Source organism: Lithobates pipiens, unplaced genomic scaffold (genome assembly GCF_037356315.1).
Source record: "Lithobates pipiens isolate NorthernLeopardFrog02 unplaced genomic scaffold, aLitPip1_a1.2 Scaffold_22, whole genome shotgun sequence".
Classification (NCBI taxonomy): Eukaryota; Metazoa; Chordata; class Amphibia; order Anura; family Ranidae; genus Lithobates; species Lithobates pipiens.
Genome location: NW_027507784.1, coordinates 253,259,897 through 253,277,774, shown reverse-complemented (window position 1 = coordinate 253,277,774; position 17,878 = coordinate 253,259,897). Strand labels below are relative to the sequence as shown.

Sequence of the window (17,878 nt, the reverse complement as noted above, 5' to 3'; positions counted from 1 at the left end):
TCAGATCGCCCAAGTGTGAATGGAGCCTTAGGATAGGTTTAGCAAAAAGTTAGTTATTTTGTCAGTGACGAGGTATAGTTGGTAAGTTTTTTTTGTTTTTGTCTAGTAGCTATTTTGTGACATATCTATTCTTTTGGTTAGTGTTCAGTACTTTAACCAATAAAACCACAGAAGCCATTTATTGCCATCTAGGCTGTGCTGTATGGCTTTTTAATCTTTAAATAATTGCTTTCCCTTATAAAAAAAAAATCAGATATTTGCAATATTTTGCAATATTTGTTGCATTTAAAGTTGATTTAGAGAATAATGTATGAAACATGTCCTATAGGGAAAGCCTTACTACCAATAGCAAATGGTTTGAATGTCTCTTATTTTATTTGCCTACATGGTTTCCACCCCCAACTTTCCAGCTCCAACTTTTTAAATGTGGCTATGGACAGTGAAATATGTTTAATGCTTAGCAAGCAGTAGAAAGGTCACTCTGCCAAAAACAGATATTTCTGTTTTTTATTTGTTAATCGTCTGAATAACCCTCTGGCATCTCACATTTTTAGGTGACTTAAATTGAATTTATTACAAGCCCAGAAATGGAGATTCATGAATTCTTTTGCAATCTCCATAATATGACACACCTCATATTAGGTGCTGCAAGTGAAAATGTCAGACCCTTAGATAATCAGAAGCTGGTGAAAATTTCAGTCTGACAATATTTCAATTTCTAAACATTCAGGTTGCTTGATTGCCTCTAGTTTAATCATTTCTTAAATTGTTGGTCTAGAACAAGTATGGAGACCGTGAAATCAAACCTCTTCATCTCCATGCTTGTTCCCAGTAAGTGTATTTAAACCATAATATTGAACTTTGCTGAATGTTGTTCTGTTTATACAATTGAAAATGTTTTGTTATATCTGTTTAATAATTGCAAATATATACTTGTTGTACCTTCCAGAAATCCAGTGAATGTTTTAATTTCTGTCCTCTATGATTCTGCTGCATGGTTTTCTGTTGGCCATGTTTTAATCCCTACCCAGACTACAGAATCCCCCCTCCCCTAATTCAATAGAGATAGAAAAAGTTGGAGGTGATCTGTAGTCATTACACACTTCAGCCTAAGGCAGGGGTCTCCAAACTTTCAAAACAAAGGACCAGTTTACTGTCCTTCAAACTTTGGGGGGGGGGGGCAGACTATGGCCAGTGGGAGCAGAATATGCCCTGGCATTGGTGGGAGTAAACAGTGCCATAGACTTGGTGGTCAGTGAGAGTTAAGCAAATTACATTATTGGTGTCAGTGGGAGGAATAGTGCCCCATCTTTGGTGTCAGCAGAAGAGAGCGCACCTTGTATCACTGATAGGAATAGTGCTACAAGGGCCAGATAAAGGCAAGCAAAGGGCCACATCTGGCCTGCAGGCCGCAGTTTGGAGACCTCTGGTATAAGGTAGCAACCTTGGCTGTACTGTAGCTTCTCCACAGGTACAGTATGGTGAGTTAGTGTGGACACCTTAGGCCAGCAAGTGTGTTAATAGTAGGCTTCTCGGAAGAAAATAAGGGAGTAAAGAAAACGAATACAGCCACAAAATCTAAGATCTGGTATACTGCAATGAATGAACTATTTATTCTTGTGTACACATACACTTTTTTAGGTCTCATTCACATGAGATTTTATTGCCATATGGAGCAAGAATCCAGTGGATTCCTCCGCTGGATTCATAGGTAAATGCAGACAGTTGTCGCAGCTCAACATGTACAAAGAAATGACAGGCTGAGAGCAGCCACAGCTGTCTGACACTGTTTGAATAAAATGGCACATAGAGAGATTATCTGTGGTTGGGTAGAGACGATTGCCCTAGGGGAAAACCAATGCAGCCTTTGTTAGCCTGTCATTGATCCATAGTCCGCTGGATTTGTTGACACAGCTGGCAACACAATCCCATGTGAATGAGGCCTAAGCCACAGCAGCCTAAACTTTTCCTCAGTACAGGCTTCCTTTAACCAAGGCTCAGTTTTGGTACAAATATTACAATACTGTGTTTGTCTCTTGCAGGGTTTTCTCGAACTGACATATCTGTTCTATGGTTATTACACCATAGACACAGTCACTGTTTACATCATCCAATATAGCCTGCCTCTTGCCTATATCATGGTCACATTTGCCTATTTGCTCCTAAGCATTGTCTGGATTGTGAAGAGGTAAAGTTTTTTTTTTTTTTTTTTTTTCCCTTTGACTAATGTTATTTTCCAGCTGCACTTTGTTATTATGCATTCATAATTTTGGTGAATTACAATTTTCAGGGCAGTAAAAGGTTTTAAGCAGAGCCTGGTACTTGATAAAGATCGGTTTCAGAGTTACTGTAATAAAATATTTGCCGGCTGGGATTTCTGCATCACAGACCAGGATTATGCTGATCTAAAGCACAGCAGTCTTTCGCTTGAGTTAAAAGTAAGTTCTCTGGAGCTATTGTGTTTGAAACATGATTGTGCACCTCTCCCTACTGGGGCTCAGTAGAACCTGTTATTTACATTTTTCTATTCACAGGAGGAGAGCACACAGCTTGACCTGTGAGAACAATGACCGTCAAGCGACAAAAACCTTTTGTTACAAAGAATTTTAAAATCACCATTGAAAGCAAAACTCATGTTTTTGCTTAGAGTAACTTCCTCTACAGGCTACTTATATACACTACAACATTTTTAAACAAAAATTTAGACCAGTTTTTCTTAAAATAAAACAGTTTAGTAAACATGAAATTTCACGTTCACTGCCATATACACATGATCTGTACCTGTTTTGAAACAAGGAAAAGGCTTATGGGAAAATCACTGAACCAATTGCATAGGCAGGAACTGGTAGTTCGGGACTTTCTATGCAAACATTAAAAAAAAATTGGCAGTTGAAGAGCTTTTTACATATTTAAAGCCCAACTCCAGGTTCTTTTCCACACTGGCTTGATGCCGGTTCACACTGCAACACAGTGGGGAGGTGTAATACATTAAGCAGAAATAAAATGCAGATATCTATCGCTTTACCACAGCCCAACTACAGCTACTTTCACACTGAGGTGGTTTTCAGGCGCTTTAGCACTAGAAATACCCTCTGAAAGTGCCTCCCATTCGTTGCAGTGTGTCTTTTCACACTGGGGGGGTGCACTTGCGAGACGTTACAAAAAGGCATTCTCAAAACGCCCTGCCCATTGCAATGAATGGGTAGCACTTCCAAAGTGCTTGAAAAGCACTTTGAAAGCACCACAAAACTGGACTTTTTTGGTAAAAAGCACATCGTCCCCCCCCCCAGCGGTTGAAAAGTGCAGCAAAAATGTTTTTCTGGCACTTTAGCTCTAACGGCTGGACACTGCCATTGTGAAAGGGGCCTAACTGCCCCTGCACTAAAAGCGGCCAGCTGTTTTAGCATGCTGTGTTAAATGTTGCTTAGCATCATTCAACCCTTCCTATAAGCCAACTGGGTGCAGCATCATTCATCATGAGCCAACTGTGTACTGCCTGATATTTTCATGCATAGGTAACAACATTTTGACTTGTGAGCACCAATGAAGCCTGCCAACTGTACTGCAGACAAAAAGACAGCGGTTGTCACGTGACAGCCATTATAGTTTCATAATTGGGGCATTTCTACTTCAAATTTATTAAATTAAATGTAGAGACTGGTATGGAGATGGATATAGGCTTAGTGGATATTTGGGAACCTGGAGTTGGACTTTAAATGGTATGGTGGTTTAAATAGTTGTTTTTTTAATAACATTAACTTACAAAATTATTGTATTCTGTTCCTTAGATGAGAGTCCATTCATAGTCCCCATACCCTGTCAAATGTATCCAGACTCCTCCTTACTAACCTGTATGGCTTAACAGCCGGTATAAATATGACCAGCAAGCTTTGTTTGTTCCAATTTAGAGTGCAGTTAAAAGCTTCCCTTTAGAAAGAAAATGTTGGAAACATAAAATAAAAGTACTTTATAACTTCACTGTTATTTTTACAGACAGACTTGGCAGAAGAAACGGAACGCCAGAGGAAAGAGAAGCGAACTCGGAGAGAGACCTTGAGAATCTATGCCTTGCGCTTGTTTTTGAATATCATTGTGATCTCAGTACTGGCTGGTTGTTTCTATGCAGTCTACTTGGCTACAAGCTATTCACAAGAGTACAATAGCCCTGTAAGTAATCTGTCAGAGGATCCGCTTTATTAGCAGGGTTTCTAAATGTCTATCTTTTATCTTAATGTTGTCATGGGGCCAGAGCAGGGTATACACGCATTGTTGTTTTTCCAGCAGGACCATTTGACAGAAGCCAGTCATTAGACACCAGATTTTGGTACATGTTGTCAAGCCTAATTTACTAAATGCAAATGAGCTTCTCACTGTGGCATAGTTTCACTTTGCAAAGAATACTCAACCAAGTGCAAAAATATAATAAAAAAACAGCATTTTGACATACTTGGAGGATGACAGCAGAGCTGTACCCCCTTTACTATGCTTGGGAACAAATTTCCTTGTAAAGTGAGCAGCCTGTTTGCAGCCTGTTTGCCTTTTGTAAATCAACCCCTATAGTTTCAATTGTTAACAGGCTTTCTCCTGGAAATATCAAGCTTGTGATTGGTGGCAGTGAGATTGCTGGAGCACACGGATCTGCAAGCCACAGATAAAGAGTACCTAAAAACAAACCTGATTGATTGATATTGCTAAGCTACACCTTGAAAACAAACTTAAAGTGATTGTAAAGTCTTGTGGTATTATATTATACTTACCTGCTCTATGCAATTGGTTTTGCACAGAGAAGCCTGAATCCTCCTCTTCTCGGGTCCCTCTACTGTGCTCCTGGCCCCTCCCTCCTGTTGAGTGCCCCTAAAGCAAGCAGCTTGCTATAGGGGCATCCGAGCCGAGTAACAGCTCCCTGTGTCCATTCGGACATGGAGCCGCGACCCGACCCACCCCTTCTCTCCTGATTGGCTGAATGATTTTGACTAAAGTGGGAGCCAGCGAGCCATGCTGCTGTCTCAGCCAATGAGGAGGAGAGTCCCAGGCAGCTTAAACACTCCTGCAACATTGCTGGATAAAAATGGGCTCGGGTAAAAAAAAAGGAAAACATATTGAGAGAAAATGTATTACTTTAAGGGGGAAAAAAAGGTAATTTTGAAATTGACGGCAGGAACACATTTCAAAAAAGTTTGGGCAGGGCAGCAAAAAGCTGGCAAAAGTAAATGATACTAATAAGGAAGAGCTGGACGAACATTTTGCAACTAATTGGGTTAATTGGCAACAGATCAGCAACATGAATGGGTATAAAAATGGCATCTTAGAGAGTCGGAGTGCCTCAGAAGTAAAGATGGGCAGAGGTTCACCGATCTGTGAAAAGCTGTGTCTAAAATTATCAAACAATTTCATAATAATGGTCCTCAATGTAAAATTGCAAAGACTTTAAATATACCATCTACAATACATAAAATCATCAAAATATTCGGAGAAATCTTTGCGCACAAGGGACAAGGCCAAAACGCAATATTGTAAGCCTGTGATCTTTAGGCCCACAGATGGTACTGCATTATAAACAGGCATGATTCTGTGATGGACAACACTGCATGGGCTCAGGGATACTTCCAAAAAATCACTGTCTGAACACTGTTCATTGTGCTATCGAAAAATGGTAAAGCTTTATAATGAAAAAAGGAAGGCATATCTGAACATGATCCAGAAACACAGTTGTCTTCTCTGGGCCAAAGCTCATTTAAAATGGTCTGTTGCAAAGTGGTAAACTGTTCTGTAGTCAAACAAATCGAAATTTTACAATGTTTATGGCACCTAAGTGTCCCACATCCTCCGAACTAAAGAGGAGAGGGACCTTCTGGCTTGTTATCAGCACTCAGTTCAAAAGTCAGCAAATCTGGAAAGGCACCATCAATGCTGAAATATATACAGGGGGTCCCCGGGTTACAAACAAGATAGGGACTGTAAGTTTGTTCTTAAGTTGAATCGGAACAGGTACATTTTTTAAGTGTAGCTCCAGTCAAAAAATCAATTTTTAAGCTTTTTGGATGACATAAGGAAGGGTTATCACCCCTGTAACATTTGTTTAGCTGTCTGTGCCCCAGTGCAGAAGATTTCACCTCACTTTCTGTCCCAATGATAATTGGATTTTGAAAATTTTGGGCTGTTGGGGAAACAAGGATTGGTGATAAAGCATCAGTGGAGACACCTTTTTCCCATATTAACTCTTACAGGAGAGAATTTCCCTTCCTAGAGGTAGATTTCCTCTCGCTTCCTGTTATCTCCTTCCGTTTGTAAGTGGGAGTTGTTTGTAAGTCGGATGTTTGTAAGTAGGGGACACCCTATATCTAGGTTTTAGAGCAGCATATTCTCAGGTAGGAACGGGACAACATTTCTCTCCCAAAAGACTAGCAGCTGGCCTCCTCAGTTCCCAGACATTTACAGAGTGATGTAAAAAGGGTGTGTGTGTGTGTGTAGGGTGGGCATGGCCCTGTCCCAACTTTTTTGGAATTAGGGTTGTAATTTGCCAGCTTTGTGTTGCCTTGTCCCATTTTTTATTTTTTTTTAGACGTGTTGCTGCCGTTAATTTCAACATTACCTTTTTTTTTTTTTCTTAAAATGGTAAATTTTCTCAGTTTAACTGTTTAATGTTTTCTAATTTCTATTGTGAATAAAATATATGGGTTTGAGATTTGCAAACTATTGCATTCTGTTTTTACATAGATTTTACACAGCGTCCCAGCTTTTTTCAAATATGAGTTGTATTTGTTGTCAGGCAGACAAACTTCCTTATTTGTATAAAGTATCAGGTTTTTATGAATTTATTTTCTTGACATACTGACTAGACCCAGTTTATGGCAATTAGCACTTCTCGGATGTTTTACAGTTCTGTTGTTGCTGGAGGCACAATGTATCTAGTTACAGTTGTGTTGAAGGAATGATCATGACACATGTTTATTGGGGGAGGTTTATGACTTTTACACATAGCGTTAAGAGCTACATTTAAAGTTTTAATTTTACATATCAGTTGTACTATAGTACAGTACAAAAACATGAAGCAAATTTTATTTGGGGGTTATTGGATAAAGGTCTTTTCGAGAATAACAAAATACAGTATATGGCCCATCTGTGCTGGAATTGTAATTAACACACATGCTGTTGATGCATTCAATGATGCAGTGCTTCATTATAATCGATCTAGATACTAATTCTGACAAAAACCTCATGGGCTACAATAAATAGCAGGTCAAATTGTAAAGAAGGGTGGAGATTTCAGTTTGATTTCATTTACAAGCCTGTCCTGCAAAATATGGGTCTGTTTGTATTGGTTGATTTAATGTTGGTCTTGCCTGCTTGACTGCTATGGTCAGCAGCCGCTTTTTTTTTCTAGCTATACATTTGTCTAATACTCCCTTCAATACTATTCTATGAATGCTCAGCTTTTTAACCATCCTGACGGTATTCCCGAGTCTGGCTCAGGGGTGGAATTTTTATACCAAAAGCAGTAACCCCGAGCCAGACTCGGGACCGCATCGCTGGATCCAGGAGGACGCTTACTTACCTTCTCCCTTGGATCCAGCGATGTCCCCCCGCTGTACGAGCAAGCCGCGTCTCGCTCGATCTATCATGGAGCCGCACGGGAACGGAGATCGGCGCCAAATTCAAAAAGTGAAACACTCACTATACATACAGTATAATGTAATCTTACAGATTACATTGCTGTATGTAATAATTTCACATCCCCTTTGTCCCTAGTGTTCTGTCCAGTGTCCTGCATGCAGTTTTATATAATAAAAACTGTTCTTTATGCCTGGAAACTGGAGATTGTCCATAGCAACCAAAACTGTCCCTTTACATCAAAAATGATTTTAGACCAGCTAGAAAATAGTGAAAATAAATTGTAATCACTCACAGAATTGAGCGATAGCGATTTGTGGGGAGATCCGTCATCAAATACTGAAAAGTAATGACAGTGACAATTCTGCAACTGAGCAAATTTCAGTGTTTTTGATTTGATTACATTATTGAATAATTTTTATTGTTATATTATTATTTGGTACAATTATTTATAATTATTTATTATATTATAATTTATGATTTCATTTTTCAAACTTTATCATACCCGGGATGTCTGCTAGACTCTGGTTTGGACAGATTTAAGTGAGTTATTGCTAAGAATTACAGGCTACAATATAAAACGCCAAATTTTCATGCAAAACAATTGTACCGCTTTTAGCACCTAAAATCCGAAATAATCGTACCGCCAGGGAGGTTAAAGGGTAAAAGTATGTAAAAAACAGTACCTGGTTTGTTCTGCAAAATGGTAAAAAGCTAAAAGAAATATACAGTATCGCCATATAGTATTCCTAGCATGGTGTGCATCTTTATATAGTATTCCCATTATACTCAGAACTGCATTTACTGTAAACAGTATTAAATAATAGTACAAAACCCTTTCCCATTTTAAGGCAAACCAGTATAAGTTTAAAACATTTTTGTAAAGCATTTATTATATAACTTTAGTATTCTGTGGTTATGTAAGTCATTACTGTGTTTTCAGGTTTCTCAAAAAACAGGCCAACTGAGTCTTCTCATAGAATATCTCCCATCTATTGTCATTACTATTGCCAACTTTATTACTCCAATTATTTTTGAAAACATAGTACGATATGAAGACTATGCTCCAGCTTTTGTGATCCGCTTTACACTTATAAGGTATGTTACTGCATCTTGCATTATCTCATTTTTAGGACTTGCCACTGTAAAGCAGTTCAGCATTCAGATCAGTGCAGTACATTAGTTATGTATTTAATATCGGTACCATACAGATATTTTCAAAACTGTGACAGGTAGCACATGATGGAATTTCACCACAGCATACATGCTGTACATATATAAGTGTAAATGGCAACCTAAAGTGATCTTGTTAGCCAGTTTAAACATTTTAAAATGAGATATTCTTCCTAAAGCTGATGATTGACCCATAAAGGTGCCTGCTGTAACCTATGTTAATAGGTTAAGCCTCTGTGTGTCCTTCTGATCCTAGTTTCTGATCCTACACTTAAGGTATAACTAAAGGCAAAACGTTGTTTTTTAGTTTTGGATAGAGTGGAGAGGGATTAGAACACCTGTCGGTTTTTATTGATGTGTGTGCGCCTCCTGTTATAGGAGATATGCCCCCTCTATTTGTCCTGTTTACTGTTATTGAAAGTAAAAAAGTAAAAGAAATCCAAAATGTTGGGTTGTCCCCAGAAAAGTAATAGAGTGGAAATCTTCTAATGAGGACTAGTTCTGGTGACCTGGGGCCCCCAAGGAACTCCCTTAATTTGCAGGTATTTCCTCTCATTTCCTGTTTGACTGTGGGACAGGAAGTGAATGGAAATCTTCCCAAGGGAACACATATGGGGAACAAACAAAAAAATCTGACATGGTTATAACCCTCAACTAGTCTAACCAAAATGTAAAAATAAAGTTTTGCCTATACTTTTACTTTAACTGTAGTTTTCCCAAAGCACCACACCTTTCATGTTTCTTTTTTGGCAGGTTTTCTTTACCTTTATTGAATTACTGATGTATTGCTTTTTGAGACTAATATTTAGCAACATTGCAAAGTGCATTTATTGTCTAGTGGTATGTATTCTGTATTGGGTCATTGTAATGTGTGCATTGTCCAGCAAAATTTCACAGGACCTCATTTCACCGCTTCACTGGGACTTTGACGTCTTGTTTTTTGTTGCCTGTTAAATGCAAGGTGAAACCATACAAAGGCCTGTTTTGTAGCCTGCAGTAGTTTCCCAGAAAGCTAAAATTACTCAAGACAGTAATGGAAAGCTGTTTTTCTAATTCCTGTGTCTCCATTTCCTTGATCTGAATCTGTGTGTCTTCTAGGTGTGTATTTGTGCGATTGGCCAGCATTGCTGTACTACTTATCTCATTATGGACTAAAATCACTTCCTGCTCAAACCAGAGCTGCAAGTCTTGTGGATATAACTATAAGGATTACCCGGTAAATCATAATTTCTTTTTGTCATGGTTTAATAATTTTTTTAGCTCTAAGCATTAATTTCAGTGAATTATAGAAAACTAAACAACAAATAGTAGGTGTAGGGGTCATAGAGGACACAGCTTCCCATGAAAACCTAGATAAACATGCAGGCTCAATAGGAGAACCAGAAGTTCCAGGCCAGTGATTCAACATATTGAAGCCACAGGGTCAGCATGACATGTGAGCAACTAACATTTTAATCTGATGATTCCAGGGTTGTTATATGTGGTCACTTTGAGTTTGGATGATTGTTATTCTCTCCATGTACAACATTACAATAAGAAGTTTCCAGTGTCAACCACCTGTAGCCACAATGTTGCCAGTTTGTACTAGACTTGACTTTCTATAGTTTTGATAGAGCAGGGGTGGGCAACCCCCGCCACTGGTGCCTCAAGCGGCATGCAAAGCCTCTTTTGCCGACACTCGATTCCCTCCTCATCAGCAGAGAAGTGTCAGTGAGACACTAATACATTCGAATTTCAAAACTCCTCATGCCGCACCTGCACTGAGGGGGAGGCACTGTGCCTGAACACATTGTAAAAGATGGGAAACATTGTTTGGTCCTCTAACTTTGCTGTGGCTACGATCATCAGCTTTTGTGATGGGGAAGGGATTGGGTGCAATTCTGCTAGGGGGGCAGTCCCTGTTTCCAGGAGGAGGAGTACTGTCTTGGCCACTGCTAAAGCCAATCAAAATCCTGCTATCCCTGCCACCATCTGGAGGAAGATGACTCACTTGGTTGCCACTACCAATCTCAGAAAGAAGGGATTTCACTGTGATTGAGAAAACCACAAGCAGGTGACAGTTTGTGGAATTACTGTTGAGCTTCTGGGAGCTTTGTTGAAATCATTCCTGAACCTTTGTGACACTTTAGTAAGTGTCCCTTTAAGTTACAGCCAGTATTCAGCACAATGAAAATCACACCCAACCACTTTTTGTCAGCTACGGGGGGCCAACTTATGATCCTGCATACAGGTCCACTGCTTGCAGAAAATGCCCCTCACCTGAGCTCATCATTGCGCATCCATTCCATATGCTTGTATGTGACATCCCATACAAGCACGTGGGCTGGATGCGAGCGGTGGATCAGCAGGATGAGTGTCCCAGGACAGGTAGATGTGTCTCATCTCTACTCTCTTTCACCACTCTGTATATCAACTATATCATAGGAGGGGTTCAGAGGTGGAACAGAAGAGCAGGAGAGTACACCGGTGGGGCAGATGTGCAGGGCGGTACAGTGGTTGAAGGGATGAGAAGGGGGTTCAGCAGTGGGACAGATGAGCAGGGGGGTAAAGTGATGGGCCAGATGAGCAGGGGGTACAGTGATGGGCCAGATGAGCAGGGGGGGTACAGTGATGGGCCAGATGAGCAGGGGGGTACAGTGATGGGCCAAAATGAGCAGGGGGGTACAGTGATGGGCCAGATGAGCAGGGGGGTTCAATGCTGGGCCAGATGAGCAGGGGGGTTCAATGTTGGGCCATATGAGCAGGGGGGGTTTAATGTTGGGGCAAAAAAGTAGGGGGTAGAGCAGTGGGACAGATGTGAAAGGTGTATTGGTGGGGCAAGAGAGCAGGGGGTACAGAGGTGAGACAGATGCGCAGGAGGTACAGAGGTGAGACAGATGTGCAGGAGGTACATTGGTGGGTCAGATGAGAAAGCGGGTTACAGTGGTGGGGCAGATGAGCAAATGGGATCAGTGTTAGGACAGATGAGAGGGTGATTCAGTAGTGAGACAGAAGAGCATGGGGATATGGTGGTGGAGCAGATGTTTAAGGAGGTACAGTGGTGGGGCAGATGAGAAAAGGGGTACATTGATGGGGCAGATGAGCAGGAGGTTATAGTGGTGGGACAGAAGAGCAAGGGGGTACAGTGGTGGGGCAGATGAGAAAAGGGGTACATTGATGGGGCAGATAAGCAGGGGGTTATAGTGGTTGGACAAAAGAGCAAGGGGGTACAGTGATGGGGCAGATGTGCAGGATGTACAGTGGTGGGAGGGATGAGAAGGGGGTTCAGTGGTGGGACAGAAAAGCAGGGGGGTACAGTGATGGGGCAGATGAGCAAGGGGGGTTCAGTTTTGGGTCAGATAAGAAGGGGGTTACAGTGGTGTGAAAGATGAGCGGGGGGGTTCAGTGGTGGTGCAGAGGAGAAAGGAGGTACATCAGTGGAACACATGGGCAGGGGGTTACAGTGGTGGGGTAGAAGAGCAGGGGTTACAGTGGTGGGAAAGATGAGCAGGTGGGGGGGTCAGTGTTGGGGCAGAGGAGAAAGGGGATACATTGGTGAGACAGATGTGCAGGGGGTTACAGTGGTGGGGCACAGGAGCAGGGGGTACAGAGGTGGGGCAGATGTGCTGAGGAGAAAGGAGGTACATCGGTGGTACAAATGAGCGGGGGGTTACAATGGTGGGGCAGAAGAGCAGGGGAAACGGAGATGGGACAGATGTGCAGGAGGTACAGTCGTGGGGCAGATGAGCAGATAAGTTCAGTGTTAGGACAGATGAGAAGATAATTCAGTGGTGGAGCAGATGTGCATGGAGATACGGTGATGGGGCACATGAGAAAGGGGGGACATTGGTGGGGCAGATGAGCAGGGGGTTACAGTGGTGGAGCAGATGAGCGGGGAGGGTACAGTGGTTGGGCAAATGAGCAGGGGGGGCACAATGGTGGGGGCAAATGAGCAGGGGAGTACAATGGTGGAGCAGATGTGCAGGGTAGTACAGTGGTCAGGCAGATTTGCAGGGGGGACAGTGATCTGAAATGTGAAGGTGCATGAATTGGGACTTATCTGAAGTATGGAGTTGCAGTAATTGGGGCTGATCTGAGGCGTGAGAGTGCAGGATGTTAATTTCTCACTATTAAAGTAGTTTATAGCATTTACTATAAAAAATCATTTTCGTGATTGAGTGTGTACTTTACATTTTTTTGATAAAATCGGCACGCTCAATTTCTATTTTCTATCTCAATTTCTATACTTTCCCAAGGGAAAGTATAAGGGACTTCCTAGGCAACAGGGGAGAGAAACATAAACAGAAAATTCTACAAAATAGCTTTTATTATGAAAAAATATATAAAATGAAGGTGCAAACATCTCCAATATGATTAATAAAAACAGATTACAATCATGAATCGTTAGTGCATGATAATTGTAGACATTCATAGCTACGCATTTCAGGACACTTGTATAGTCTTTTCATCAGGGGCATTCAGAGCCAGAAGATACTACCACAGCACATTCCAAAAGTAAAAAACATACAATACAGCAGAACATCAATCTCCTCATGAAAGAGGGCATACAAGAGGAGCATCGTTGAGGTCATGATTTTACAAACACCTACCGATTCGATTGGTCAGTATTGCATAAACCTCCAGATGGAATGCCGACTAGCACAGTCCGGCCATATATTCATATCAGATGCCGTGAAGAGTGTAGGAGAAAACTGTTAGGCTAACATAACTGCAGTGCTACGCTCCGCCTGCCCCAGTGTGAAAGAAGTCTAAAAGGAGTTGACTTACTAAAACTGGAGAGTGCAAAATCTGGTGCAGCTGTGCATATAAACAAATTGGCTTCCAGTTTCTTTTTTCTTTTTTAGTCAAAGCTTAATTGAACAAGCTGAAGTTAGAAGCTAATTGGCTACCATGCACATCTGCACTAGATTTTGCACTCTCCTGTTTTAGTAAGACCCCTTTCACACTGGAGGCATTTTTCAGGCGCTTTAGCGCTAAAAATAGTGCCTGTAAAGCGCCTGAAAAAAGCCTGAGCTGCAATCCCAGTGTGAAAGGCCGAGTGCTCTCACACTGGGGCGCTGTGCTTGCAGGGCATCAAAAACAGTCCTGCAAGCAGCTTCTTTGCAGCACTGCGGGAGCTCCTAAAGCGCCCCTTCTCATTGAAATCAATGGGCAGCATCGCAGAACCGCCAGCAAAGCACCACTGCAGCGCCACTTTGCGGGCAGTTTTAACCTTTTTTCGGCCACTGGGGGGTTAAAAGCGCCCCACTAGGGGCTGCAGAGCGGCAAAAACTACAGTGAAGCGTCGCTAAATATAGCTCCGCTTTACCGCCAATGCCTGGGCGCTGGCAGTGTGAAAGTGCCCTTAACCAACCCCAGTGTGTGAAGGCAAAAAAAACAAAACCTATTTGGTACATCTCTGCAATAGGTACTATATATTATGTTACTATATATTAGGTTTTGTCTTTTTAAAAAACACTGCAAGTACAGAACACTACCTGTTAGAGCTGCATGATTCTGGCTAAAATAAGAATCACAATTTTTTTGCTTAGAATACGGCTTCGTTTTTTTTTTATTCATTAAAGTGTATTTTTTGCCCAAAAAAATGCGTTTGAAAGACCGCTGCGAAAAATACAGTATGACATAAAATATTGCAACGACTACTACCATTTTATTCTGTAGGGTCTCTGCTAAAAAAAAAATGATGTTTAGGGGTTCTAAGTAATTTTCTGGCAAAAACATACAGATTTTAACTCGTAAGTAACAAGTGTCAGAAAAGGGTTTAGTCTTTAAGTGCTTAACCACTTGCTTACTGGGCACTTAAACACCCTTCCTGCCCAGACCAATTTTCAGCTTTCGGTGCTCTCACACTTTGAATGACAATTACTCAGTCATGCAGCACTGTACTCAAATGAATTTTTTGTCCTTTTTTTCCCACAAATAGAGCTTTCTTTTGGTGGTATTTGATCACCTCTGGGGTTTTTATTTTTTGCGCTATAAATGAAAAAAGACCGAAAATTTTGAAAAAAAACGCATATTTCTTTGTTTCTGTGACAAAATTATGCAAATTATTAATTTTTCTTCATAAATTTTGGCCACAATTTATACTGCTACATATCTTTGGTAGAAATAACCCAAATTAGTGGATATTATTTGGTCTTTGTGAAAGTTAGAGAGTCTACAAGCTGTGGTGCGAATCGCACAAAATTGATCACATCTGATGTACTGGTGGCCTATCTCGCTTCTTGTGACCCGAACAAGTCAGGAAAGTACAAATACCCCCCATATGACCCCTTTTTGGAAAGTAGACATTCCAAGGTATTTAGTAAGAGGCATAGTGAGCTTTTTGATGTTGTAATTTTTTTCCCACAATTCTTTGCAAAATTAAGATTTTTTTCATTTTTTTTTATTTTTTCCACAAACTTGTCATTGTAATAGGTTATTTTTCTCACAGGGCATGTGTATACCACAAATGACACCCCCCCAAAAAATTCTGCTACTCCTCCTGAGTATTACAATACCACATGTGTGGGACTTTTTCACAGCCTGGCCACATAGAGAGGCCCAACATGCAGGGAGCGCCATCATGTGTTCTAGAAACATAAATTACACATCTAACTTGTTGACTACTTATTACACTTTTGAAATACCAGGACAATGACACGTGACACTGATGACAGATGGCACTGATACGTGGCAATGATGAATGATGACACTTATACGTGGCACTGATGACAGATGGCACTAATATGTGGCACTGATGACACATGGCACTGATGACACGTGGCACTAATACGTGGCACTGATGACAGATGGCACTAATACGTGCCACCGATGACAGATGGCACTAATACGTGGCACCGGTGACACTGATGGCAGATGGCACTGATAAGTGGCATTGATGATACGTGACACTGACAACAGATGGCACGTGACACTGATACGTGGCACTGATGACAAATGGCACTGATACGTGGCACTGATGACAGATGGCACTAATACGTGGCACTGATGACAGATGGCACGTGACACTGATACGTGGCACTGATGACAAATGGCACTGATACGTGGCACTGATGACAGATGGCACTAATACGTGGCACTGATGACAGATGGCACTATGTGACACTGATGACACATGGCACTGATGACAGATGGCACTTATACGTGGCACTGATGACAGATGGCACTGGGGACAAATGGCACTGATGACAGGTGGCACTGACGACAGGTGGCACTGGGGGAGGATGGCACTGACGACAGGTGGCACTGACGACAGGTGGCACTGGGGGAGGATGGCACTGGGGGAGGATGGCACTTTTCTTTTACTCTTCTTCTTTTTTTTTTTCCTTTTTTTTTTTTCCTTTTTTTTTTTTTTTTTCACACTTTTCTTTACACACTGACGGCTGCTGCAGCCGTTCATCTCTCCCCTCTCACACGCTGTCTGTGTGAGGAGGGAGAGCGGCGCTGAGAGATGATCTCATATGTTTACATATGAGATCATCTCCCATTGGACACGCCGATCACGCTGTAAACGGCCGCTGTGATTGGCCGTTTACAGCGATCTGTGTTTGCCTGTCCCCGGGGGACACGGCGAACACAAAACTTCCACGATGCGCGCCCGCGGCGGCGCGCATTGCGGAAGTAAACATTAGGACGTCCAGGGATGGCCACCCGGATGAACGTGCCTGCTCTATGGCCGTCATTCGGCTATAGGGCGGGCGCGAGGTGGTTAAACTGCCCTCATTTAAAGGCCCAGTTCATTCCACCGATCTAAAAGAAAAGAAGATATAATGTTTACTCTCCATACTGAATTAAGGACATTTTTTTAAGCTCGGGAGGGGGGTAGAATCGTGATCTCAATTCTTTAACAATTAATCATGCAGCTCTACTACCTGTTGATCATAGGCGAAATTCAGTGAACTGCTAACTTCCTTTTTGAGCTGACAGCACTGGCTCTGCCGCACTGAAATTCCAAGCAGTGTTAACAGAACACCTACCCCTAATGTAGAGATGTAGAGAAGAACATGTTTTCTGTAGTCTAGCATAAGCGATCTAAGCAAGGCTGATAACACTGCTGGATAACACAACCCCCCCCCCTTTTTTTTCTTAAGGAGATGAGAATAGGCGGGACTGAGTTGTCAGCTCAAATAGGAAGTTAGGAGCATAGGATCAACCTATAATTTTCTGTAATTGCAGCCTTTTTAAGGAGATAAAACCTTGGCATATGGGAATATTTTTTGCCAAGACAAAATCTTTCTCAACAATAACATGTAGGCTGCCAGTGCTGACGTTTGCATCTGGAAATATTAGATGGCTGGCCATAACTCCTATGCCTTTCTTAGTTAGACCATGAATGAGTACAGAAATTGGAAATTTCCATAAATTTTTGATTTGATTGCTAATTCTTGGCCTGTGATCTTGGACTAGGCTAGATACAGCCAGCCAACTATTTAAAAAAAAAAATTTCAGTAGAAGGCCAGCAATTGTACCCCCTTGTTTTTTCTCAAGACAAGTGATTGTAATAGAACAATTAGAAGGATTTAAAAAAAGGGGGTTTATAAGGGGCTTCTTTACATCAACCAATATTTATTATTATTATTATTATTATTCAGGATTTATATAGCGCCAACAGTTTGCGCAGCGCTTTACAATATGAGGGCAGACAGTACACTTACAATACGAATCGATACAGGAGGGATCAGAGGGCCCTGCTCGTTAGAGCTTACAATCTAGAAGGGAGGGTCAAGTTGAAACAAAAGGATATTTAAGTTGGTAACCGTGTCTCTCTTTAGGATTTTATTTTGATTCCTTGGGTTACTACACATTACTGTTCAGCTAAATAATAATAATGTTTCCGTATATATGCAACAGATATTGCTTCTTAATTAAAAAAAAAAAGTTTTTCTATTTCTGTTTTCATTTTTTTTATATGTAATTTTACAGTGCTGGGAATCTCGAGTTGGACAAGAAATGTACAAGCTCATGATTTTTGACTTCTTAATAATAGTGGCAGTGACGATATTTGTAGAATTTCCAAGAAAGTAAGTTGACTGTATTGTATAGGTAAATAAACCTGTCATGTAAAGTGATAGAACAATTTTAATATGCTTGC

General features: G+C 41.3%; 1 protein-coding gene across 3 annotated transcripts in view; it reads left to right on the top strand.

The window, feature by feature from the left end:
• TMC7 (transmembrane channel like 7) overlaps positions 1-17,878 on the top strand; it is a 149,289-nt gene that overhangs the window by 105,079 nt on the left and 26,332 nt on the right. For all 3 annotated transcript variants that reach the window (XM_077448950.1, XM_077448951.1, XM_077448952.1), the window contains exons 6-11: positions 2,043-2,188; positions 2,291-2,438; positions 3,994-4,167; positions 8,555-8,709; positions 9,883-10,000; positions 17,710-17,807. In XM_077448950.1, coding sequence (XP_077305076.1) covers positions 2,043-2,188; positions 2,291-2,438; positions 3,994-4,167; positions 8,555-8,709; positions 9,883-10,000; positions 17,710-17,807 — 839 coding nt within the window. The remainder of the gene's footprint in view (positions 1-2,042; positions 2,189-2,290; positions 2,439-3,993; positions 4,168-8,554; positions 8,710-9,882; positions 10,001-17,709; positions 17,808-17,878) is intronic.